At 40.1% G+C, this 26,740-nt stretch overlaps 2 protein-coding genes across 2 annotated transcripts in view; both read left to right on the forward strand.

Moving 5' to 3' along the window:
• Positions 1-875, forward strand: part of ccr12a (chemokine (C-C motif) receptor 12a) — a 29,542-nt gene extending 28,667 nt beyond the window's left edge. Inside the window, exon 3 of the mRNA XM_034612739.1 lies at positions 848-875. The gene's annotated coding sequence lies outside the window, so the exon portion shown is untranslated. The remainder of the gene's footprint in view (positions 1-847) is intronic.
• cntnap2b (contactin associated protein 2b) overlaps positions 1-25,527 on the forward strand; it is a 37,516-nt gene extending 11,989 nt beyond the window's left edge. Inside the window, exons 2-25 of the mRNA XM_034612670.1 lie at positions 2,099-2,209; positions 4,711-4,904; positions 6,539-6,686; positions 7,418-7,621; positions 7,974-8,158; positions 9,174-9,317; positions 10,260-10,518; positions 10,644-10,793; positions 11,796-11,958; positions 13,587-13,693; positions 13,785-13,904; positions 14,117-14,232; positions 16,372-16,456; positions 16,655-16,811; positions 17,137-17,264; positions 17,566-17,736; positions 18,194-18,412; positions 18,971-19,207; positions 19,425-19,658; positions 19,760-19,893; positions 20,218-20,311; positions 21,070-21,300; positions 21,390-21,464; positions 22,820-25,527. Of these exons, the coding sequence (XP_034468561.1) occupies positions 2,099-2,209; positions 4,711-4,904; positions 6,539-6,686; positions 7,418-7,621; positions 7,974-8,158; positions 9,174-9,317; positions 10,260-10,518; positions 10,644-10,793; positions 11,796-11,958; positions 13,587-13,693; positions 13,785-13,904; positions 14,117-14,232; positions 16,372-16,456; positions 16,655-16,811; positions 17,137-17,264; positions 17,566-17,736; positions 18,194-18,412; positions 18,971-19,207; positions 19,425-19,658; positions 19,760-19,893; positions 20,218-20,311; positions 21,070-21,300; positions 21,390-21,464; positions 22,820-23,019 (3,866 nt within the window). The 3' untranslated portion in view covers positions 23,020-25,527. The remainder of the gene's footprint in view (positions 1-2,098; positions 2,210-4,710; positions 4,905-6,538; positions 6,687-7,417; positions 7,622-7,973; positions 8,159-9,173; positions 9,318-10,259; positions 10,519-10,643; positions 10,794-11,795; positions 11,959-13,586; positions 13,694-13,784; positions 13,905-14,116; positions 14,233-16,371; positions 16,457-16,654; positions 16,812-17,136; positions 17,265-17,565; positions 17,737-18,193; positions 18,413-18,970; positions 19,208-19,424; positions 19,659-19,759; positions 19,894-20,217; positions 20,312-21,069; positions 21,301-21,389; positions 21,465-22,819) is intronic.
• The last annotated feature ends 1,213 nt before the right edge of the window (positions 25,528-26,740 follow it).

Genomic DNA, 26,740 nt, shown 5'->3' on the forward strand with positions numbered 1-26,740 from the left:
TTGAGTGTTTTTTAAAAGTCAAAGTTGCTCTAACCCACACCTCCAAATTGGTTTCATTTATTAGACTCTGACTTCTGAAACCAATAAGCTTTTGCTCAAGTTAATCTATGGTTTCAAATACGTTTTCCAAGCTACGCTGTGAATGTTTGAATAATGTATTCAAAATGGACAAGAACAATGCAATTATTTGTTTAATTAGTAAAAATATATTATCAGATATCAGACCATGACCAGAACATTTTATATTAAAAAAATATACATAAATGATTGTTATTCCAAAGGGTTCACATAATGTTTCTTACCACTGTAGGTCACTTTATATCCAGATAACGTATCATCACAAAAAACACACTCTGATATAAAATGATAATGTGGAAAAGCCCATTTCTTATCACATATTTTATTATATACTATATACAAATAACTATAACATATATAACCCTAACCCTAACCCTAAATATTAGATTTGTGTCCTCTTTTTATTTAGACTCTTTTATAAAATATTGTGTATTAACAATGAAAAGGTAAATGGAAAACAAAAAGCAATGAACAATGAAATAAACGATAGAGACTTTTTTGCATGTTCACACAATATATGTCATCAAATATCATGCAGCCCTAGCTAAAACTAATAGAAGGATGCACAGGATGGACAATAGTGTTTATATTAATATCATATAAATGAAGAACACGTATTCTCCTCAAAGGGTTGAGCTGTTGTTGGGGTGTTGAGGTTGTTTTCCAGGTTCTTTGTTGGGCAGATTATCACTTTCTTGTTTTTTTTAACTGCTTAATACATGCTTGGCTTGTTGTTTTGTAATGCATATGAGGAAGCTCATTACCATGCCCTGCACCTGTCACACACACACACACACACACACACACACACACACACACACACACACACACACACACACACACACACACACACACACACACACACAGACACACACACATAGAGCGCTGATCCCTCCCCCATCCAAGACTCCATGTCAAGAACAAAGACTCAAGAACCCACACACACACACACACACACACACACACACACACGCACACACACACACACAAACTGTCTGCTTTCTGGACCTGAGTCAGAACATGAGCATCAGTACTGTAGCAGTGTGTGTTAAGGTTATTTTAAAGAATATTTTTAAAGTATTCAGCCTTTTTCTGCTTGTGAAAATTAACTATGCATAGTTGCTCAGCAGCAGTGACCTAATCATAGACACCAACAACATAAAAATGTTAAAATTACATTTAACATGATACAGACATTTAATTCGGACATTCTCCGCGCTTTCTCCGGGGGAGGTGCATGTGTGAACACAAATGTCCGAGTAAGAGTCTCCGGATTGGCTGCAGATTTTCTCTGCCTGGATCCCTGGTATAAAGTCCGCGGAAATCAGGAGAATCTGATGTGAGTGCACAGCTGCATAGTGTTACTGTAAAAGCAAACATGAATTGGAATTACAAGGACTATTAATCCAGGCACAAAGACACTCTTCTAGTTCTTGGGCACATTATAGATGTTTTGATATTTATAGATGAAAGACAATAGTCTCTTTTAGTTTTAATTTAGTTTCAATATCATATATAATAAACACAGACAGAAGATACAATGTGATGTGTATTTAAACATCGGATACTAATAACTGATAATGTCTCTAATGAAAAATAAAGATTGATCAGAATATGTTGGCTTGCTTAATCAAACACTCGTAAGACAAACTATCAATAATCAAAGATGGGAGCAAGAGAGTGAACCAAGCTCACATTCAACAGTTGCAAACTGATCCGTTTAGTTCACCATTCACCAAAAATATGAGCATGTTCAATGAATGGGGCTCTTTTAGCTCATTCATACACAGCACTGAGCATGTTCATAAATCTCCCTATATCATTGCTAACATGGTGATGTTTACAAGGGTGCTGTAATGTTCACAATGTTGACCATCTGAGATTAGTAACTTCATGCATTTGCTAACATTTGCTTATCAGCACTTCAAAACCGTTGGATTGTCTTTAGTTTATATTAATAAAACCTTCATTGCTTATGGTAAGCTAATCGCTTTGTCTGTTTTCCATCTCTCTGGTTCAGGGAAGTGTGAGGACAGTTTGGCCACTCCTCTTCCCTACAGCTCCCTCAGCAGTTCATCTGTATATGCCAGAGGATATGGAGCTGGTTATGCCAAACTCAATCGAAAACAAGGTAAGCCTTTGCAATAAGTATTGTGTTGTCCCTACTATTGTGAATGTACATTCTAAAAGTTATTGGTTGATATTCAGATAAAGCACAGTCAAATGTTTTAGAACACTCCTATTTTTCCAGTTTATTATTTATTTACATTTTTGCAGTTCAAGCCCAGTGAATATATGTAGATGAGCTGAAAATGTCTAAGGTAAAGAAAAAAGTTTAGGTCACCAATAACTGACAAATCATGAAGTAAATGAAGCCATGAATTTTAATGCAAACTATTCATACAGCATGATTTACCCATTTGTTGCCCAAATAGGAATACAGTTATGCTTGGCGTGGATGGCTCCATTCTTTGTATGTCCCCTGGATCAGCCAAGCAGCATGCTAAGATAAAACAGGGAACATGTGCAGAACCCCCCAGTGGGCGGAGCAGGCAGGATACATTTGTTCAAGATCCTTTAAACCACTCTGATGCCAGAGTTAGTCAGTAACAGGTCTAAGGGATAACTTTGTCCCATCTTGGTCAGTGATCTCGATTTCAACTATTTGTACTTTTCCATCTCGATAAAGGAACAGTTTGGTGATATGATCTCATTACATTTGGCCTGACCATTGTGGACAAATATTGTTTGTGCTGCTTATACCGGGAAGATAGTTTTAATACCTTCTGGGTGCAAGAGCCCTGGCGTGTCAATAGGTGACACTTCAGTCTTTATGGTTATGGGTAAGTAAAAGTGCTGAGCTGTAGAATTATAGTCCAGGATCCAGATGCTCTAGCACACTTTTGGAGTTTCAGGGGTAAACAGCGTCGCAGCCAAACTACTTCAAACATAAAAAACTAGAGAAAAACATAAACCTTTTGATGAAAAACTGCTCCTGTGGTGTAATCCAAGTGTCCGTAAACCCGACATTCAAATCCTACTCGAAACGGTGTCATTTACACCATATTTGTAGTCTCCTCCGGAGCAGGATTACAGCGGACATTTAGTCTAAAAACATGGTGTATATGTACTTGTTTCAGGCCGAATTTGAATTTTTTATTTTAGGGCTTGCAGACACTTGGATGTCACTACACGAGCAGTATGGAGGCATGTTATGTTTTTTTTCTGTTGTTTTATCATGTCTGAAACTTTGGTCCCCAGTTACTTCAATTGTATTGGATTCTGCTCTAACACTGTTTACCCCTGAGACTCCTAACTATCCCTTTAAGGAGGTTTTAGCTTACAACTAGTCTACAACAGCATACATTTCCTTGCATAGTAAAAACATTAATTATTGTTATTATTTTGTTATTTAATCATATTGAGATTGAGATCTCTTTTCCAAGAGAGGCCTGAGAACCAGAAACATTCACAATCAGCAGCAAACAACAAAACATGAGCAACAACAAAACAACACAATTAAAATAAATAAATTATACAGTCACAGGTTTCATAAAAAACATCACATCATAAACATTTAAAATCCAAGGGGAACACAAGACTGTAGTTGGAGGGAAGTTTGTAGATCATTCCATTTAAAGGGTTCATAGTAACTGAAACTGTACTGGTTTTAAATGAGAGAAGCCAAACTCAAAAAATTATAATTTCTCAAAGTTTGCAGATGTCTAATAAAGTCACTGACAAAGCACAAAGGCAAACAAACCCACAAGCTATACCGCATAGATGGACTCTTAAATCAATTACAGAAAGAGCTTGGGACTCTTAAAGAAACAGCACACACACAGCTCTGTTCCAAGCTTAAAGGGGACATAGCATGCCCATTTTACCACAAGTTGATATGGTTCCTTGGGGTCTTAATGAAATGTCTGTAACATCCTTTGGTCAAAATACCACAAGGATCATTTAAAACAGCACCCTTTTTACCCTGTCTAAAACAGCCCTCCACAGAGTGACCTGTTTTGAGTGCCTGTTCCTTTAAATGCTAATGAGCCAGCTCCCCCCTCCCCCTCTCCCCCCATGATTTTAAACGATATAAATTACATATTTTATATGATATAAATTATCAAATATGCATGGGAGAGCGAGCGGTCGCGCCCGAGCAACTGCTGCAGCCTCCCAGTCCCAACGATCCAGACATGTGAGTGAATCGCGGGCTGACCAGCGCAGAAATGCTCGTCCCGTGTGAACAGCCAGGCGGCTGCGTGCTTGGGAACGGCGCTGCGCTGCCTCGCAGCCTCGCAGCATCCGGTGTAAACACGGCGTGACGGGGGGGTGGGCCAAGACCATGTAGGGAGACTTCCAGTACCTTGTTACGACACAAAACCCAGGAAGCTCAATCGAGTCACTCAAGCATGACGTTTCTGACTTAGAGGAACTATAACAAAACGCGCGAGTGTTTTTTTCCCAGAGTTTTTGGGTTGGTAGACATGCCAGATACCCACATTAACCTGTAGAAGCACTAACAAAGTGGAATTTGCATGCTATGTCCCCTTTAAGACAGGACACCTCAGTTCCAAATGACACCCTTTTTCTGCTCTTCTTCCTTGTCATGTTCTCTCATCTTTCACCTAGGTGCTGGAGGCTGGTCACCTCTGGATACAGACCATTACCAGTGGTTACAAGTGGACCTGGGTTCTAGGAAGCAGGTGGTTGCCATAGGGACTCAGGGTCGCTACAGTAGCTCTGATTGGACCAGCAAGTATCGGCTGCTTTACAGTGACACTCAGAAAAACTGGAGGCCTTATTTACAGGATGGTAACATCTGGGTAAGGAAAAACCTTATTGATGTTGTGTAGTGCACCCTTTGAAAACCATTATTTACAATTTCTGTCAAATGAAATCAGTGCAGCAACGTCTTACTAGTGACACTGATGTCTTTAGGGGAAACATTGCCATAAATATGATTTGTAACTTTCCCAACAGTTGCCAAATTGTTTCTGCCACTGCATCTGCAAAGCATGGTATACTAGTAATACTGTAGAGTATAATAGAAAACAACTCTTTGTACAAATACTCACCAGTTTATTGTTGGATCATCTTGTTTAAATCCAAGGGTGCATCTCATATGTTTCCCTCAAGGTATTGTCACATTTCTCTCCCATTGTACAAATATCCCTTTTCACTTCTACTGAACTGACCCTACTTCTACTGAACAGTGCGGTTCCACCATCGTAACTTAGCAAACAATGTCGAATATGAAACTCCTGGAAATAAAAAAAACGGGATAGTAGCTTGTCTTACAAACTCACAAATGTTTTGGTAAAGTGCACTATTTATGCTTTTATTCTAAATGATTTACAAATTCTTAATCTTTCCAAACTCAAAAAGCAAGACATTCGAAGAAAATGGTTTCATCCCAGTGGAAGCCACCTCATTCTCTTAACATTAAAACTTGGTCCCTCTCCTTCTTAGATGTTATTTATATGGAGCTCTCTCCGGCTTGGATCAATGTCGTCTACATTAAGTGCCTGATGCAATATTGCAGAGGCTCAGTGTGTTGCTCCTAACGTTCTGTCATCTCAGATAGTTCCCTGTGTGTGTGTGTGTGTCTGTCTGTCTGTGTGTGTGTTTTTGTTTTGTTTGTTTTAAGGGGGTCTTGTGCTTAATGTCAATAGCTTTCTATAATGTATAACTAGTTTTGAGTTCCCCGTGACACGTTCTTATGTCTTGGGCCTGCTGGAAATATGCTCCCTGACTGGAAATACCAATAGAATTTTTTTCTCTCTCTAATCTGATATCTTACAGAGTCACAGCATGTTTCTGCTTTGTCTGCACATGTTGAAAGATAAATACAAATTTGATCGCAAAAGAAAAGTGGGGTGAAGTTCTATGTCTTTATACAAAAAGTTTGAGGTCATATATAAGTATATACTGTATATATAGTACATATACAGTATATATAGTATAAGCTAGACATAGCCAGAGTGCAAGGAAAATCCCAAAACTAGTAACAAATCTAAGTATCAAACTATCAGAGCAATCTAGCAAAGTACTAGGGAAATGGAATAGACTGACAGGGAAAACCAGGAACAGGTGTGGATTGTGAGGGCTGCAAGATAAGAAATCATTTTAAAAGGATGTTACAAGTTGCCTTTGCAAGCAGCCACAAATGGAAGTCATTTTTGAAAGCGACTAAGATGGGCAATCGCATTGTCCAGTCTGATCTGTTGGATCAGGGGCTTATATCATGCCCTTTTCTGTCAACCCAAAATATTTAGTTTTCTTTACCATTTTCCTATCCATAGATACCCATATTTTTTTTTAATCGTATCAATAATTTAATAAAGGAATTTGAACATTTTAATCCACTTTTTCAAATTTATATCATTTATCTTTTCAATAGAAAATTGAAGTATTGCATGTACCTGCCAGTATAGTGTTTGTTTTATGTGTGTTTCAGACATTTGAGGGAAATATGAACAGTGAGGGCGTGGTTCACCATGAACTGCAGCACACCATTCTGGCTCGCCACATTCGCTTCATCCCAGTGGACTGGAGCAAGGAGGGACGCATTGGCGTACGTCTGGAGCTCTATGGCTGCTCATACTGTGAGTACAAATACAATATATGTCACTCTATAATTGTGAATTAGATTTGATTTTACCAGCAAATTGTTTTTCACTGTATGTATTAAGAACTATGCAGGTGTTGCAGTAGTTATTACATTTTATTAAATGATAAACTAAATGATAAAACATTTAACATTTAACTCTTCCTAGCCCTAAATATACTAATTACAACTACACTACACTTCTGTCACATGGTTGGCTGATCATTGCATAAACATTCTTTTTAATTATCAATAAAAGACTATTTAACTTCCAACAAGGACTTTCATAAAAGTAAACCTGTTTTAGTACACATTAACAAATGTGTTGGCCAACTAATAAAAATGTATGAAATCTGTGAATGATAAGTACAAGACGGCAGTGGCTGTTAGATCCCAGTGCCATGCTATGAGTTTTGAATAACGAAGTTTTGTTATTTGTTTTTGTCTGTCAAATGTTTTATGTTTGTTAGACTGTCAGCAGCCTTTTTGTACAGTCTTTTAATATTGTCAGATCCACTACAACTTGAAAATAAGATGACTTAAATTTAGCAATGTTGGTTTGCAGAATATAAAATGGATGACGGAATGTTAAAGGTTGACAAACAGTCCATAGGTTCTTGCACTACTTACAACTGTGACACACATGAAAACAGTGTAACGTGGACATTTTGGATCCCAGCTCTGTTCCGTTGGCAGAATACAGAATTTCCTTTTTTCCCTGTCTTCCAGGGGCAGATGTGATCAGCTTTGATGGCCATGGTGTCATCTCATACCGCTTCAGGAATAAGAAAATGAAGATTGTGAAGGATGTCATCTCACTGAAGTTTCGAACCACAGCTAGAGACGGGGTCTTGCTCCATGGAGAAGGACAGCAGGGAGACTACATTTCCCTCGAGCTCCGCAGGGCTCGACTGCAGCTTAGCATCAACTTAGGTAAACTCAACGACTCCTAACGACCCTACAATTTAAATAACTACTCCCAGCAGTTAGTTAGAACTAAAGAAGCCTCTTAAATGGTGAAACATCTTCAAGAAACTCAACCAAGTCCAGTTGACCTGTTTTCTAGCACTTGGATATACCATGATCTGGATGACTGAGAATCTTCACAGACAACTTAGGTAGCATTGCTGTAAAATATGTGTGGTTTCAAGGACAGCAAAAGCATTACATATGTCTGGTGTTGGCCACAGACAGCCTGTTATGTTCTATCCAACTCTTTGGATTTTACCATCTAGTGCTGTCAAACATGATAAACACAACCTGTTCATGTGTGTGTGATTTGCAGGCAGTAACCAGTATGGTTCCATCCAGGGTCACACCTCTGTGATCAGTGGGAGCTTACTGGATGATGACCACTGGCATTCAGTTGTCGTAGAGCGTTATCGGAGGAATGTCAACTTCACTCTGGACCATCACACTCAGCAGTTCAGGACCAATGGAGACTTTGACCACCTTGACCTGGACTATGAGGTAAAGACTCCCTAAATATCTAAATATCTAAGAATACAGAGACAAAGATGTGTTTTCAAATTGTTGTGTCCTCGACTTTATTGCTTTTACTTATCCAAACTTAACTTATCTACTTCTTCATGGACATACTCTTACTGTTAGGCCTGGATTTGTAATAGAAGAGTTCGGTTCAGTTGGGGTCATGTTAACCATTTTGGCACTCTCATAATAGCTAATCAATACTGCTGACAATGTGTGTGAGGAAGATGATGGAGACACTCTGTCGCTGTGTTCTTGGCTACCTTGCTACTGCTTGTCCTTACCAATTAACTCCCATCAGCCCAGACAGAAAACTCTTATGATTTTAAGGAAATAAAAGAAAAAAAATACAATTACATCTTTATGTGACATAATTTTCACGTTAGAGTCACATGAGTCCCCCTTCTCAGCAACCAGTGAACTTTTGCTTAATGTTGATTTTATATGTATGCAGGGACAATATCCCAGCAGATTTATTTATTTGTCAGGCTTCAGTCTAAATTATGTCTTCAAGGTTGGTTAAGTGTTAAAGTTTCAGTCTTTAAGCATGTCTGAAGAAGTCTCTGTGACTGGTGTCACACAGGTGTATCAGTTCAAATTCTCTGTTTTAATTTCTTTTATTATTGGATTATCTGTTTGGTTTTATATCTTTTTATGGAATTTGGAGCTATTGTTATGTTTGTCATTAATGTGACCTTCAAACATACAATGGATATTCACCATCTTGTCCTATGCTGTAAAAAACTATTACATAATTACAAATAGCCGACCAGTTGGACTTTGTATATGACTTAAGCACATAAAAACGTATCTACGAATAATATCAACATAAAAGACAGAAATGCAATGCTTTTAAGTCAGTAAAAGCATTTTTTCAGTCAACTAAAAAAAATGATTTGATTATATATGGAGAGTGTATACGGGTCACAGTTTCACAGTGAATATCACAGAAGGATCTAACCCTTAGTCCATGTTGTCCACGTCGCTGTGCCCTCAGATCAGCTTTGGAGGGGTGGCTGTGTCAGCAAAGCCAAGCTCAGGAGGCAGAGATAACTTTGTGGGCTGCATGGAGGGAATCACCTACAACGGAGACAACATCACAAACCTTGTTCGCAGGAAGAAGGTGGACACGTCCAGCTTCGTAAGACAACTCCCTTTGACTCAGTATGTGTGTTTGCCTGCATGTGTGGGTGTGAGTAGAATGACACTTTTACCAACTTTGCGCACTTTTGAAATGAAATTTCTGAGGATCTCATGTTTTTTTTAAAGAGAGGGGTTTTATTGCACTAAGAATTATCTGTTCAGGGAAATTCCTCATCTTGATGGTAACTTTTTCTTAAAGGAGAATATTTCACAACACATGTAATAGCTCTTTAACAAACAGGCTGGAACGCAAAGCCAGTGCTTGGAGATGAAATAGAATGTTCAACCTCAATCTTGTTTAAGAACATGTAAGGGTAAAAAAAAGGCAGTAAGAGAGAAACTCACTTCTTCAAAAGCAGATCAGGAGTCCAAGGAGCATGTCAAATGATGCAACACACATTCTGCCAGGAGGAGAATATGGCTGGAAAGGAAGGAAGGTCAGATAAGTTCGAACATTGGGAACCTTAGAGATACTGCTGGGCAGGTAGGAGTGGCTGGATCTGATATAACAGGACAGTTGCAAAGTGCATCGCAGAAAAAAGGGAAGACAAGACTAATGTAACGTAGATCCATGAGTTTCACGATGGCTCAAACCTGCTCCTCAGCATGTCCAGGTTTTTTAATGAAATGGTACAGTTGTGTGGATCTACAGCAGCTGTGGGTCCAGCACTGACTCAGCAACTACTGCAGTCGTCTGTATCTGCTGATCTAGACATTGTAAAACAAAACCTGTCATGACATTTTCCTTCCCTGCTCTAACATTTCTTATCATCCATATTAATGTAATCTATGTTTGGCGAGGTCAGTACTATTTTGCTGAAAGAATTTCCAGCATTCCTGTATTTTTAGAATACAACGAAAATGAAAACTTAGCAGTGCAAAATTAAGTCAATCTACGACTACAATTCCACAATTCCTCTCTCCTTCTCTCCCACTGTAGCGTAACCTGACTTTTTCCTGCACCGAGTCCAATTCCTTCCCTGTCTTCTTCAACTCGACCTCATTCCTGCGGCTGCCAGGTCAGAGTGACAGTGACACTCTGTCAGTAAGTCTGTCTTTCAGGACATGGAACCCCAATGGGCTGCTAATGTTTACCGCACTGGCTGACGGCTGGGTGGAGGTGGGGCTGACGGAGGGCAAGGTCTCCGTCTACATGAATGTGACACAGAGGAAGAACACACGCATTGACATCTCATCAGGTGAGCTCAGCTCATTGGTCATCAGATTGGAAGTTCAGGAACCTTCAGTTAGTTGAATCAGTTGTCACCTTGTTGCCTGCTTCAATTTGGCTGTTCTCCTGACTGAAGTGTGTTTTTGTTTTCAGGCTCAGGTCTGAATGATGGCCAGTGGCACAGTGTCCATCTGAATGCCCTGGAGAACTATGCAATGCTGACCGTGGATGGAGATGAAGCATCTACAGTCAGAACAGCCATCCCCATTCAAATCCAGACTGCAGGAACCTACTACTTTGGAGGTGACTAATCATAGATTTCAATTTTGTGGTGGTGGCAGTGCAAGTTTTATTGTCAAGCAGTGAACCAAACAGTTACATAAGTTTCTTTTAGCCAAATGAGAGTTGTTTAAATTAAGTGTGTTACCCCAACACAGTGCCACTTTTCATTTCAATTCAATTTCATTTGTATTGCACCGAAATCCCAACAGACATTATCTCAAGGCACTTTACACAGTAATGTCGAGACCATACAATATTATAGAGGAACCCAACAATTCCCACAACTAGCAGCACTGCTGACTGTGGAGAGAAAATACTCTTTTAACGGGAAGAAACCTCTAGAATCAGACTCAATGTGGGTGGCCATCATCAACCGGTTGTGGTGACCATCTGCCTCGACCGGTAGTGGGGGAGAGAAAAGCGGTAGGTGGAAAAGAGGGGAGAGAAAAGAGAGGGGGAGAGAGAGGAGAGAGAGACCAGACGGGTGAAAATTATACAAACACAATGTATAAGCAGGATTGATGGGAGTGTAAAATAGGAAGTGTAAGAAGAACTACCACTATAGTTGGGCATCACACGGAGGTCTGTGGCTACATCCACACTAACACATTTTAGTTTTGAAAACAAATCACCTTTGCTTCGTTTGTCTGGCCTCCACACTACTCCAGAGTTATCCAGCCCCGCAGACTTTTGTAAATGCTGCTGGTCCCATTTTAGTTTGAAAACTCTGGGGTTGCATTTTAGTCTGGATTGGACAGACACTTAGTCATTTGGAAATTACGAAGCAGGTGCCCATGTTCTATTCCTGGCTTTTCATATTCTTTAGTTTCCACTGTTTGAGAATGAGAAAAATGTAAATAAAGGATTGGTCATTTCCCCGCCTGTATTTCTGATGTGTCTGTGGAGAAAGCTTTAAACAGTATTTAGAACTTTTTGTGGTGTGTGGTGACTAAGACAAACAGATTTTTTCAGCAATTCCACTGGTTTTAACAATGACTTTTCACTTCCTCTGTTTGTGTCCAGGCTACTTCATGCACACTAACACCAGATCAGCACAGCGCTCCTTCCAGGGCTGTATGCAGATGATCCACATAGACGACCATCTAGCTGACCTCAGGGCTGTGGAGCAGGGCCACATTGGAACTTTTGAAAATGTTAGCCTGGATATGTGTGCCATCATTGACAGGTATATAACTGTAGAATTATAAACTGGTTGAAATAAAATAAGAGGAAGCACAAGGAAGTTACCAAGTGGGTAGTTCTGCTGTCCCATTAGCAAATGTGGGTTGGAAACTGGTTCCTGTTGTCAATGACAAACTTGCTGCTGGGAGAACTGGAACCTTTTTCCCAATGGGCTGCAACACAAATTGGTTCCCCTGGCTCAATATATAAAAGGTTAAACAGCTCCACCCACACACGCACACTATTTGTGTCTTTGTATCCATATTGATTAAAACAGTTGACGGTTACTGACCTGTTTTACATGAATTAAGTGTTGATTACAAAATATAAAAGTGTGGCTGAACAGATCAAAGCAAATTAGTTTTAATCCTGAAGGCTTCAAATATGTGTGGTCCAGTACAAACAGTACAGTACTACAACAGTGGCAGGCTGATTACATCATCAACCTAATATGTGTTATTTAGTAGGATAATATTGTATAGCTTCAATTTGTGTTCTGGTTTGATCAGAAAGTCCAATACACCAATTGAAGCATCAACGTCTGAGATTATCGCAATCCTACAGATTTTTAATAACGAAAGATCAAACAAAAGAAAAAAGTTCTGTTTTTACTGTTGTACTGTCCAGTTGCTAAATTCAAATGTTATAAATATATATATATATACAAATTTATTTATTGAGTCCATATTCACAAATCAAAATTTGCCTAATAGGGCTTAACAAGTGTAACAACTCGACAAAAAATACCATTTTAAAAAAGTTTGGATTTTAATTTCTCACTCTCTGTTACCTGTTATTACAAAAATATATAGCCATTCTTTAGAATGTAGCTCCTTATTGATCCCGTGCAGACCTGATATTAACATCAACCCTGAGAGATCTGATCACAAGTGGTCAGCGTTAAGCACAGGTGTGAACGTAACCAAATGTGTCCTCAATGCGTCCAGAGATCCGATCACTAAAACCAGATTTGGAGGTGGCCCATGTGGCAACATTATTTATGCTGTGTGAACGCAAATGCATCCTGGGCCTCATATTAAGGACCGCCTACTCAGCTCACATTCTCTAACCTGCTCCAGTTTCACAATGAATCAAACCTATTTTTATGCTTCTCAGTGACAATACGTTGATATTTTGTGACCACTGCCACAATATCAACACAAACAAACCAACTAAACTAAAATAATTGATACTTTTTTCAAATGGGCAAAATCTTTTGTCATTTGTCTCTGCATCTCAGCATACAGAGTGAGAAAGTGAGTTTCGGTCACAAGTGGTCACAGGAGGTGCATTTTAATGCCAGGATGTGAACATCTGTACTTAAAGCTGTCCACTTAAAGCTGTGTTTCTCAAACTGTGATAAACCTCATTCAATCTGTATTTTAATTGTGTAAATAACATTTAGAATATAAAATTATATAGTTATAATTCATGTGTAGGTGTTTTTATTTGACGTATTCTTCTAGAAATCCGTATCGTTAATTTAAACGTTGTTTAGCATATGATTCTTATAACATGTAGCAAAAACAGTATGTGATGGTCTCTAGAGGGGACCTGGTGGTGTATTCTCAGTCAAAAGTTGGAATTATTTTTTACACCCACTCCTTCCCCTATTTATCTGTGTCATAAAAGGTGTGTTCCCAACCACTGTGAGCACGGCGGTCGCTGTTCTCAGACGTGGGACACATTCAGCTGCAATTGTAGTGGCACTGGATACACTGGAGCTACCTGCCATACCTGTAGGTGCTCTCTCTCATACACACACAAACACACACACACTGTATATTGTATGCACACCATCTAAAGTTGTGTGTTGTGTCTCCTCCGTAGCGATGTATCAGCAGTCCTGCGAGGAGTATAGGCACCTGGGGAAGAGCTCAGGGAGCTACTGGATCGACCCAGACGGCAGTGGCTCTCTTGCCCCCTTCAGAGTCAGCTGTGACATGACAGGTGAGATGTTCAAGTATCACAAACTCTGGATACGACAGTAAAAGGGTCTATTTCCTGGAGTATCTCTTGTTTCTGCTTGTGACACAAACATGAGTTCATCTTTCAGCACTTATCTTCAACAGCTGCACATCAGCAAACATACTGCATAGTGCAAGTTGATCTTTCCTGAAGAAGGTGTGGAGGCATTGATGGCATGTTTTTTTGTTTTTTAGAGGAAAAGGTCTGGACCACAGTAAAGAACAACCTGTCTCCTCAGACTTCAGTCAACAATCCAGACCAGGAAGGGAAAGCAGTGCTGCAGATCACTTACAATGTGACCGATGAACAGGTACACAATGACCACACACTTACTTTGACCTACTTCAACTACTGCATATGTGCCTGTGGTGGTACAGCCCATTAATAATCATAATAATCTATAGATTGCTTTTAAAAATCCTCTCAAAATATAGATATTGAGGATATTAAAAAACAATTAAAAAATCGACAATGCAACCTGGGGGAATAAAGAGCCCTATAAATAAAAGGCAACACAGGTTCTTTCTCAAAGGGGTTAGCAGAGTTAAAGAACATCACTAAAAGTATCGTTTGTGAGGTAACTTATTAACAATCTATGAAAACATGATGATTGGCACTAAATTATCTGTCAAAATTAATTACTGAGTGCCCCAGTCCACTATCGTGTCCAGCCGGTGAGACCTTGGCTCAAGGAAATTGTCAGCTGTGTTGTCCACGGCGCCCAATCTCTTCTCCACACAGGCCACTCCTGGGTCATCGCCCACTCCCCCGATGTACCAAACTGTCTGGGGAGACAAATGTCAACCGCCAGTATCCCGTGGATATACCAACCCAGTCCCCCCCCCCCCCCCTTGCCTGGCCCTGCAGCCAGCCCTATGGTGTCCACTGCATTAGGGAATGAAAATTACTCGCGGATTTCTCCGGCGGTAATGACCACGGCCAAGACTGGAGTATTCACAGAAAACGGACATGGGCTGCTGTGTTCAAGCAGTTTGTGGCAACTTGTCCTCTGGTCTGTGGGTTCTGCCATGGTTCTTACATGGCTGCATGCCCGCCCTTGGTCCCCTCTCAGTCTCTCTCTGGTTCCCTGCTGCATCTACATGCTCGCCATCGGTCCCTCTCAGTCTCGCTCTGGTTCCCTGGTCAGGGTCGTTCAGGGGCAGTAGGATAAAACACAATTTCATGCAATAAAAAAATCAATAAAGCAAAACAGTTGAACCAGAATAAAAATAGCTTAAAAGACACCAATATTATAAAACATATAATTTAAAAATGCAGCAACTTAAAAATATGTTAAGACGACTATAACACTGAAACCTGATACTTTGCTATGTTGTGGTTGAGCAGTTGCAGTTTGTAAGACAGATGTTTACCATAGAGGGTTACCTCAGCATTAAGCACACAGGAGACAGAGCATTGATTCCAGCTATTTTATGGCTGCTCGCAGTATACAACACAAAAAGTCCACGCCACTGTTACTTATAGTAATAGGATACAACCACACAAGAGAACATGTAAATACAAGTCTGTCATCCATCCATTCACTTATTCATCCATTTTCTACCGCTCATCTGGTGTCGGGTCGAGGTGGCAGCAATGCTTTCCAGCTCCAGTGGATTCTGGGTCTACCGTGGGGTCTTCTCCCAGTTGAATGACTGGAAACTTCCAATAGAACACACCCAAGATGCATCCTGCTTAGATGCCCCTTTGAAATGGCCTCTTCTCCGAGCTTCTCCGAGCTTCTCCGGACTCTGTCTGTAAGGATAAGCTCATCCAACGTAAAGGAGGAAACCCATTTCGGCTGACTCTCATTCCAGCTGCTTTACATAATCACAGATATTATCGTAATCGAGGGCCATATCGTGTATCGTATTGCATTGTTACCCTGCGATTGCCACCCCTACTTAACACTCAAACTTCACACTGCTGGGGGAGACGGACTGATGACGCCAACAGAATCTCTTTGTCTGCAAAAAGCAGTGAGTCGAATCTCCCATCCTTGAAGATCACACATAGCATTTACGACAATGGAAACCCATGTTTGACTCCCTCCCAGGAATATCAACACAACTCTCACTGTGGTTGCTGAGTTAATGGTTCATCTTAGCTACCATACTCCCACTGTGCCCACCAAGACCCCCCCACTGACACAGTTGTAAGCCTGAAAGCAGATTGGATGAGCAAACTCCCATGACCCCTATAGTAGTTAAAACATGTTTAGTATGACTGGGTATCGTCTGAATTACGATGAAAATGTACAGTGTTTCCTGATAATGTTTCTTAATGAAAGCATATATATATATATATATATCGTAAATTTAATTGGGCTAGGTATTGTATAATTAATGTTGTTGAAACAAGAAATGTTTCCTCCACAGCGCAATTTAATATTTATTTAAAGAACACACATAAATATTCTTTGTCTGCTGTTGTGTGTGTGTGTGTCCAGGTGTTGTCAGTCACTGGCAATGCAAAGTACTGTGAACAGTATGTAGCGTACGCCTGCCGAATGTCCCGTCTGCTCAACACTCCAGGTAAAATGATTTATCAACAGCAGAGAAGTCACAGCTTCATCTGTTTTTCTGTGTATCAGTGTACTATTAATACTACAGGATAACAGGTTAAAAGCCTTTCATAGGAGCAGGATATTTTCAAATTAAACGTGTAGTTTGAAAAATCAGTACAGTAAAAGCAAAAGTAAAGGGACACTGTGTTACTTGTTTGACCCACAGATGGCACCCCGTTTACCTGGTGGGTAGGAAGAGCCAATGAGAGGCATTCCTACTGGGGCGGTTCTGGACCAGGGATACAGAAGTGTTCCTGTGGTATCGAACACAATTGTACTGACCCCAAATACTATTGCAACTGTGACGCTGACGTGCGCTCCTGGTAAGTGGACCAGTGCTCTGCAGCTCAGCTGAGTTAGTGAAGGTCACAGAGTTTGTATGCTACTTTACCTTCATTAAAGTAGCTGTACAGTTGCTAAGAGCCAGCAGCAATCATCTTATTAGTGCGTTATTATGGATTCTGTCCCCCTTTTTATCTATGTTGATTGTTTTTTAGTTCACTATATTTCATGATGTACAAGGGGTTATTTGGAAGTAAAAGTTAAGGCAAATATCTAAATTATGTCTGTCCATTAAACCTGAATCATATGTTTTAAAATAAGAAATATGTAAAAATGGATGTACCTTTGCACTGTGAATATATGCAGGAGGGAGGATGCAGGCCTGTTGGTGTATAAAGACCATTTGCCAGTCAGTCAGGTTGTGGTTGGTGATAGGAGCAGAGCTGGATCTGAGGCCAAACTGACAATCGGGCCACTCAAATGCCATGGGGACCGTAAGTGTCACACACACACACACACACACACACACACACACACACACACACACACACACACACACACACACACACACACACACACACACACACACACACACTATAGTAGTAATCTATAGTTATTTGGACACCTATTGGCTGATTGATGCAGTCTGTAGCCGTGTGAGGCCCAGCTACAATGTCCTTACAAAGACAAAATTGGTCCTCATAGCTGTAGAAGGAAATGTACACACAGAGACCATGAGCTATTTTCTTTGATCAGTATTTGAGCAATATTGTGTCCTGCTGTTTTTTTGTGAAGGAAACTACTGGAATGCTGCATCCTTCAGCAGCCCTGCCTCCTTTCTTCATTTCCCGTCCTTCAGAGGGGAAACCAGCACTGACATCTCCTTCTACTTTAAGACTTCCTCCACTCATGGAGTCTTTCTAGAGAACCTCGGAACCACCGACTTCTTGCACATTGAACTAAAAGGTGTGTCTGAGTGCACACTGCACACGATTTTAGAAGCGTTTTTAAGTAAAAAACTCAATCAGATCAATATGTGCTCTCTGCAGTCATTGCAGTAGTGTGATTTGATGCACATCAGTGAAAAGTACATATTTTTCCTAGAGATGAAAAAGATATCATCACTTCACTGTGATTAAAACTATAACCAAGTTAGCTCCCTCAGAATAGTGTTTTATCTGGTCAGGATTTTTCATATACAGTTTAAGGGCTAGGTTGTTGAAGGGATTGATGCTAACCGAGGAAAGGAGAGATGTAAGTAAAAGAAAAAGAAATGTGTTTCTTTCAATTTTAGTTTTTAGCAACAGTATAAATTATAATAACAAGATGATTAATGAGATATGACAGGGAAGTACTAAAAAACAAGACAACACAGTAAAGCTTAAATATTGCTATTGTCTGCTTTTCACTCTGGTGTTGTCAGGGGCCTCGGTGGTCTTCTTCTCTTTTGACGTGGGCAGTGAGCGGGTGGAGCTCAGTGTGCGCTCACCGGTTCCTCTCAACGATGACCAATGGCATCGTGTTGAGGCTGAGAAGAACATCAAGGAGGCGGCACTGCAACTCAATGGACAGTACAGAGAGATCAGACCTACCCCCTCAAAGGGACACAAAAAGCTGGAGTTCTACAGCGAACTATATGTTGGTAAGAGACACACAAAAACACACATAAACAGGGCGGAGGGACAGAGCAGACAGAGCTGGACCATCAGCGGGGGTCATCAGCAGTGCTGGATAATGGAGTGCTCAGACCATCAAGTTGGAAAACGCTTCATCCATTGTATTTTGTGTTTTATAAGTCATATAGACAACATATATAATTTAGTAGATATGTAAAGCACTGCACTCTATAAAGCTCCCTTAGCTGTCGTTGTTCTTACTGTGCAACTAAACCTGTAAGTCCATATGACATCGAGAGTATACCCCATGAGTCCACCATTCCATTCAGCTTATGTAGAACTCTGCAGTTCTAAATAATGACATTGCAATTAAAGCTATATCTGCATTGCATGGCAGATGACAGCAGAATTAAAAGTAAACAGTGTTGGCAGAAGTGCATCAACAGTCACAGGAACAAATGTCCAAGTTCACCTGCATGAACATGATTTATACAAGGGTTGAGTCTTTGAATGTGAAGCATTAGTGAAATAGCTATACTTCATCGCTCTAACTGAACTAATATGTTTTATATCTTATTTCGCAGGTGCCTCAAGTGGTCAGAGGGGTTTCTTGGGCTGCATGCGGGCTCTTAAGATAAATGGTGTGACTATTGACCTGGAAGGGAGAGCAAAAGCGACTCCAGGGGTGAGTCCAGGCTGCCAGGGCCACTGCAACAGCTATGGGATGCGCTGCAGGAACGGAGGGAAGTGTTTGGAGCAGTACAACAGTTACTCCTGTGACTGCTCACTCACTGCTTACGATGGACCCTTCTGCACAGAAGGTACAGCCTCAAACAGTGAATCAGATAACATTGGATCAGATTAGATGACTTCATTGATTAGATTCGATGCAACATTTGTACAGTGTTTGAATTAACCTTGCTGCTTCTGCTGGTGTGTGTGTGTGTGTGTGTGTGTGTGTGTGTGTGTGTGTGTGTGTGTGTGTGTGTGTGTGTGTGTGTGTGTGTGTGTGTGTGTGTGTGCGTGCATGCACTTTAGATGTTGGTGGCTACTTTGAAACAGGGGCCTCGGTGCGTTATGACTTCTTGCCGGAGGCGGGACATTTTGCATTGAGAGAAGGGAAGAGCCTATCTGGTGTTAGTGTCCCTAGTGAGGCCAACCTGACTCAGGAGGAGCTGGTGTTCAGCTTCAGTACCTCCAGCACTCCCAGCATCCTGGTCTACATCAGTTCCAGGACTCAAGACTACCTGGCTGTGGTGCTAAGGCACAATGGTGGGTTTATCAACATACTTTTAATTTCTTCATCAAAGATTATAAAAAGATATATATATTGAACTGCTGTTACACTCACCCTATTAAAACATTATTTCCAGGCACTCTCCAGATCCGCTACAGTCTTGGGGGGCTAACAGAACCTCACACCATTGACGTTGACCATCGTAACATGGCCAATGGACAGCCACACTCTGTCAACATAACCAGGAACTTAAGAGAAATACGACTCCAGGTTAGTACTTTCTGCCACTGTATCATGTATGGTGCAGATTTGTGCAAAACAGTGTATTGGTTGATTTATGAATATCAGCCTCATGTTTGTATGTACATATATGGATCAAGGTGTGTAAGCTACCAGTGTTAGCTTAGCCACTGAAACCTCTAAATCTCACTGATCAGCATCATGTGCATCAGTTCTTCATGTTTAGATGAAGGTTTCAGTATTTCTCATGTCAGTCTCTAAAACGCTAATAAGTGTATTTCCCAGGATGTTAGTAAATTATGTGATGAGTGGTTCTTGGTGTCACTGGTCCATTCCTCTTTCCATATTCTCCAGCTGGACCACTACCCAGTGTACACATACACTCTGCCTGAGGCCTCGGACACCCAGTTCAACTTGATAAAGAGTATCTTTCTCGGAAAGGTCTTTGGTAAGTGTGTAAATGATTCGAAGAATCACCTCAGGGGTCACGTGGGAATGACAGTGATGACATGTTTTTTATTTGTATGGTTTTGTTTAAACTACAATTTAACAGGCGACTGTGACTCAGGGGGTAGAGTGGGTCATCCTCTAACCAGAGGGTCAATCCCAGTCAAGCCCATTCTGCATGCCATTCTCATAGGAAAAAGTACTGTCCATAGTTGCACTGCATGAATGGGTGAATGGCCAAAAACTGAACTGTAAAGCGCTTTGAGTGGTCATCAAGTCTAGAAAAGCACTGTGTAAATACAGACTATTCATCAATTATATAATTTTTTACTGATCATTGTTAAATCCATTTTTATTCCTGGAAATCATCTCGCCATCACCCTATTTTGGAAACCAATATCATAAAGAATAAAGTCTGATGTGTCAGCATGTGCACACACAGTAAGGACAGACAGTACAAGGTCTAACCCAGAAGTGTCCTTCACAGTGATTCTGAGTGAATCCCATGTTAATCATGATTCTGTAATTAGTGTGCTTTGGGCACCTTCTCCTGTTATAGAAATGAATATGTTCCCTCCTATAGACCAGCTTTATTTCATTGTAAATTGTTTTGCATGCAATAACACTAAATACATTATTCTAATAATGCAAACAATGTGTAATAGTTTTATGTATTGTAAGTATTGACAACATTCTCCATCTGCTCCTGAAAACTTTCTGAGACTTCACTCATTGTGTGATCTGCTGTCTTTCTTGTAGAAACTGGACAGATTGACCACATCCTAATCGAGCGCTACAACACGCCAGGCTTGGTGGGCTGTCTGTCAAGAGTTCAGTTTAACAGTGTGGCCCCTCTGAAAGCTGCACTACGCTTGGGCCTGGCAGCACCTGTCACCACCCATGGGATTTTGGTCCCATCCAATTGTGGAGCCTCACCCTTGACCATCTCCCCCATGGCCTCAGCTAGTGACCCCTGGCACATAGAAGCAGGTTGAGACACAAACAGATTTTCAAGCAAAATTCCAAATTTAAAGTCCAATAGAAAAGATAGTTTGTACATAATAATTGTTTGTCCACAGCTGGAGTTGTTTTCCCTTTCAATGAGGACAAAGCCAGTGGTGATGGAGTGGATCACAACTTTGTCATAATTGGAGGTAAATCTTACACAATTTTGTCTCCAGCAGAAAATGATGACTAGTGCCCCCTATTATCGTAAAGTAATTTAGCATTTCGGTGCATTCACAAAGTTTTCAGACTTTTCACTTTTTACATTCACCTCATTATGGGAAAAGGGAAAACAGATATTTTGCTAAGTTAATATACTGTGGCTGAGGGGTAGAGTGGTCGTCCTCCAACCAGAAGGTCTGTAGTTCAATCCCAGTCTTAACCCATCTGCGTGCCAATATGTCCTTGGGCAAGATGCTGAACCCTGAATTGCCCCTCATAGAGCAACAAAGTGCTGCTAATAGATGCACTGTATGAATGTGTGTGTGAATAGGTGAATGGCAAACTGTACTGTAAAGAGCTTTGAGTGGAAAAAGACTGGAAAAGCGCTTTATAAATACAAACCTTTTACCATTTATTTTAAAGAATAAACCGAACATTTACATTGTAAGTACTAAAAGACACTTTGCTATGTTACTTGAACTTTAGCTCAGGTCCATCCTATTTCTCTTCATCATCTGTGAGAGGTTTTTGCACTTTGGTTTGAGTTCATTTGTCCGTTCATTTGTTAATCATGTCCTATTCTATTGATTGGACATTATTTGGAAAGACACATACCATCTATACTGTCTATATAAGGTCTCACAGCTGACAAAGCCATGAGATTGAAGGAGCTGCAAATATGCTGGATTGAAGATTCCTAAGAGCCACAGTGGCCTCCATAATTCTTAAAGGAAGAAGTCTGGAACAAAAGGGACTCAAATAGAGGCGGTTCTTGATAACAGGTGACCAAGACCCAGATGGTTCCTCTGGCTGGTCTATTCAAGCTGTTTTTTCTTTTAGTTTTTTTAAATATTATGCACATCGATTTGGGGGATATCAGATAGGGTTGAGATTATTGGACTTTGTAAGGTCCTTTACTACATTTCCTCTGGAACATATTCTGTGATCTGTGATTGGACACAACTCATAATGCTTATCAATTGCAAAGAGCCCTAATAGACAAAAGAAAAATACAATTGTGCCTAATCAAAACAGATCTAGAAATGGCTTGTGTTATGAAAATGTTAAACGGGCAATCACTTAAGTCAGTTTACTTATGATGATGAGAAGAACTACTCAGCTAGTGACAAGTTGTAGTCCTGTATAAACTCTTTTAAGATGCATTAAGGGGGTGGTGTTTTTTTAGCATTGACCCTCAGTGTATTTGGGACTAAAAGTCAGGATATGCACCAGTCACCTCTCAATCCATTTGTCTCTTGAGAGCACAGATTTAAGAAAATCTGATTGTAAGATTTAACTTCCAGATCTGTCATTATAAATTGCTTGATTTCTTTGTTTCCAGGCATCATCTCCATGGTGATCTTCATTGTCCTTTGCATCATGGTGTTTATGATCCGTCATCTGTTCCGCCATAAAGGCTCCTACCACACTAATGAGGCCAAGGGAGCAGAGTCAGCAGACTGTGCCGATGCTGCGATCATCGTCAATGACCCGGCCTTTACTGAAACCATCGATGAGAGCAAGAAGGAGTGGTTCATCTGAACCCCTCCCAACAACATGGACACATGACATTAGGATGTATGTAGTTTTCTAAGCATAGGCAGTTGTAGTGAGGTGACCCCCGGTGGAACCTTGAGGATGTGCCGAATGGTTTATTCAAAACTTTATGGACAATGGCATTACAAAATGGGTATGAAAGCACAGGGGAACGCACTGCCTGGCAGAGCCAATGTTGAAATGTGGAACGGTTTATTTAAACTTTATTTACAATGGACAGGATGACAGCCTTCATGGTTCAGAGAACAGTGCCATTAAGTTACAGGCCATGGATAAGTGAATGTGTTAGCCTTCCTTTTATTTTTTTATCAATTATAATTTAATTTCAATTGAACTTTTGTTATTTATTAATATTTGAGTAATATATTTTTTCATTTATTTATTTCTATAGATTGATATCTGTAGGCCTTTGTGCAGTGTGCTAAAATATCAGATTAGAAGATGATGGCATTAATGGTAATAATACAACTTATTCATCTATTAATGCCAATAATCACTCATATCTGTAGCAATGCTTATTAATTGTAGGGGGAGTTTACATTATGTCTAATCATTTGCATTACTTTATATTAATTCCAGTTGAGTTTAATTTGAGCCTTAAGACTGAAACAGTGTGTGTGTGTGTGTGTGTTTGTGTGCGCGCGCGTGTGTGTGCTAGTGCATGAGTGCACACTGACTGGCCTTCTTGCCTGTAGAGGAGATGTAGCCATGACAAATGACTACATCATTTAGACTAAGACCTGAGGGAAAATTGGAAACACCACGCTTCTATTTATTTTTGCATCTACATAAATGACAGTGTCTCTTAATGACTTTTTATCATTGATTGTTGAAACTTACTGATGCATCTTTTATTTGACTGTTTTTGGTGCCAAATGAGTTGCGGCTTTTGAACAAGGAATGATGTCCTGTCAGTCCACAAGAGATCAACTTGCTGTTTTGGTTAGGTTAGACAAGATGTTAATATTATTATCATAACTATGTTCGTACATCGAGACTGGTGGGGAATAAGTTTAGCTTAATGCTAACTGCTAGCCTAACTCCACCTCGCTAGCCTAACTCCATCACAAGTAATCATTTCCAACAACTTCAAATTTCCTTATTGTCTGTTGTTTGTTGGCAAACTCCATCCAAGAACCAGCTTTGCTAACAGTAGAGATAAAACAGGGCTCCAACCTGACAACCCTACTGTGAGGACAAGACTGTTTTGTTTTGGTTGGTCAAAAGATATCTCCAAACATGATGTCTCCTTTCTATTTCTACACAAGTTATTGTGTTAAACACGGCTGTGAGTTGTTGAACAGGCACATTATCAGAGCCACTTGCACCAGCCCCGAGACAAGTCCAACAGAGACCCAACCCCTTGGGTCAATTGAGGAAAAAAGAGTCATGTGCAAGTCTGTACTCTCAAACCAATCTTGGGCACACAGCTTGGGCATAGACTTGTGAGCACAAATTTGCAAGCTGAGCACAGATTCACACGTGGCTCTTTTCTTTCTCAACAGACTTAAGTGAACTCTGGTTTTGAGATAAAATGGGGTCAAATGACAAAAAAGGTATTTTTTGTACCTAAATTGATATAAATTCACTCAATTAAGTCTTATATATGTATTATGTATCACTATTACCTACCATTGTAAATGACAGCTTAAAAGAGTAGATGTGATACTAAAGAATATGTGAGAATTTTTACAAGCCATTGATGAGCAGTAGAGCAGTGTAGAGTCGGCATAGAACAACTCTGCCATGCCGGTCGGGTAAAAAGCTCCTCAATTTCAAATATTGACTACACACAGTGGAGACATTTAATAGGTTTGAACCTTGTCTTGTTTCACTTGTGATGGAGTTAGGCCAGCAGCTTCACCATGCTCCCAGTCTCTGTGCTATTCTGGAGTAAACACATCCTGAACATTTTGGTACTGGATGAGAGTTGATGAAATTTGCCTGTCCACCTCAAACAACTGACTAGGGAAGTGTTCAGTGTTCATTATGTTGATTTGTCCTAAGTTTTCTTTGTTCTCTCTGAGCTGCAGGCTTACTGACTTTGGGGCTAGGATAGTATGGCATGTGACTGAGACCAGCTCCGTTGTGATAGAGAGCAGCTACAAGAAGACTTGGCTGACTCAGTTCAGGATACTTCTTTTAAAAACCTGAGCTATGTATCTGATTTTGAAGTAGTAAGATGAGGTTTCTTAAAAAGAATGTTTGTTACACACATATAAAACTACGGCTTACATCCTGACATTTGATTGTATTGCATCTGTATACTATTGACTGCACTGCTGTGTAATGGCATGTTGTTTGACACTGAATGACTCACATTTCTGATTTGATATGCTACTCTAGAATCACATAGCTTTTTCTTCATGTTATATGTATAAAACTTTGCCTAACTGTTCTTCTTTTTATAGCTGATTTCTCATTCTTTGTGCTTTTCTCATTGTCTTGAAATTTCGCCTTGAAAGACCAGTAAAACATACAGTACAAATCTTACACTGGCTGCTATGCAATTTTTGACCTCGCACAACTGGATCCAGTTGATTGACATTTAGGAGAGATGTCAGAGTGGGAGTTGGGGGTTGTCGGTCTGTGAAGAGAAGTTATCAAAGATAAAAAAGACAAATATAATTATAATCTTAATTGTCTTATATGTCCATATTTCAAGCTTGGGACCGTTAATTAACCAATAAAGATGAGTTGTTTTGATTTAGCATTTGTTATTCATCACAATTTGGATGACACTTAAGGTCCCCAAACACAGAGTCATTGTTCTTGGCCCCATATGTTTTGTCCTTTAGTCTTGGCTGCATTTCTTTAGCTCATATGCCATTTTGTGCTATCACATTAAAATTGCATGCAAAAGCTTACGTAATAGCCAATTATTGGCTGCCTAAGCAGGGGCCTGCACTATGAAGCAGGATTTCTAATCGAGGTAACTTCACGCTTAACTCTGGGTTTTTAGTGTTTGAAAGCTAGGTCATTTCTTACAGAGGTAAATCAACAAAGTCACTTCCGCTGCTATTCTAATCTGCTCTGGAGGAGGTTAAGCGATCCAGACCTTTCAATGGCCCTACTACTTACCAATCCAAAACCAGTGTCGTCATTCTACAGGATCCTATTTGTCCAGTGTAGAAAGAATAACAATAAATTGATCATAAGAACTTTTAAAGCTTCATTCTAATTAAAGAAATATTCTTTGTTTCCAGCAGAATTCCAGACAGTGTTTCTGATTTGACTCATTCTATCACTGCAGCTCAGAACAACTAGGTACCACTTTCCTTTTTCCTTTCTGCCATTTTTTATATCCTACCATTGTCAAGGTCAGGTGCATATGTTATGCTATTGATACAGTAGTATTGAGGAGCAACAGGTTTTCTCCTGCAGAAAGAGGAAAAGAGGAAAGAGAATGTGCTTTTCCATCACATGGAGGAACTTCTAAGCCTACATGCTGCAATGCAAGACTTCAAATCCAAACTGCTCTACAATGCTTCTATGTTCATTTTAGGTTCAGCTCCTTTACAGTTATGTTCTGCAAAATTACAGACATTTACCATCGAATCTGGAGTATTTTGGACAAGACTCTGCAGCTTGTCCAAAAGTCTGCAGCACTGACAAGAAAAGAGATCACCTCTTCCTGGCTTCCTGTTAGATTGAGAATTTTTAATTCTCCTCACCTACAAAGCACTTAATGATATGGCACCATAAT

This window comes from Hippoglossus hippoglossus, chromosome 17 (genome assembly GCF_009819705.1).
Source record: "Hippoglossus hippoglossus isolate fHipHip1 chromosome 17, fHipHip1.pri, whole genome shotgun sequence".
Taxonomy (NCBI): domain Eukaryota; kingdom Metazoa; phylum Chordata; class Actinopteri; order Pleuronectiformes; family Pleuronectidae; genus Hippoglossus; species Hippoglossus hippoglossus.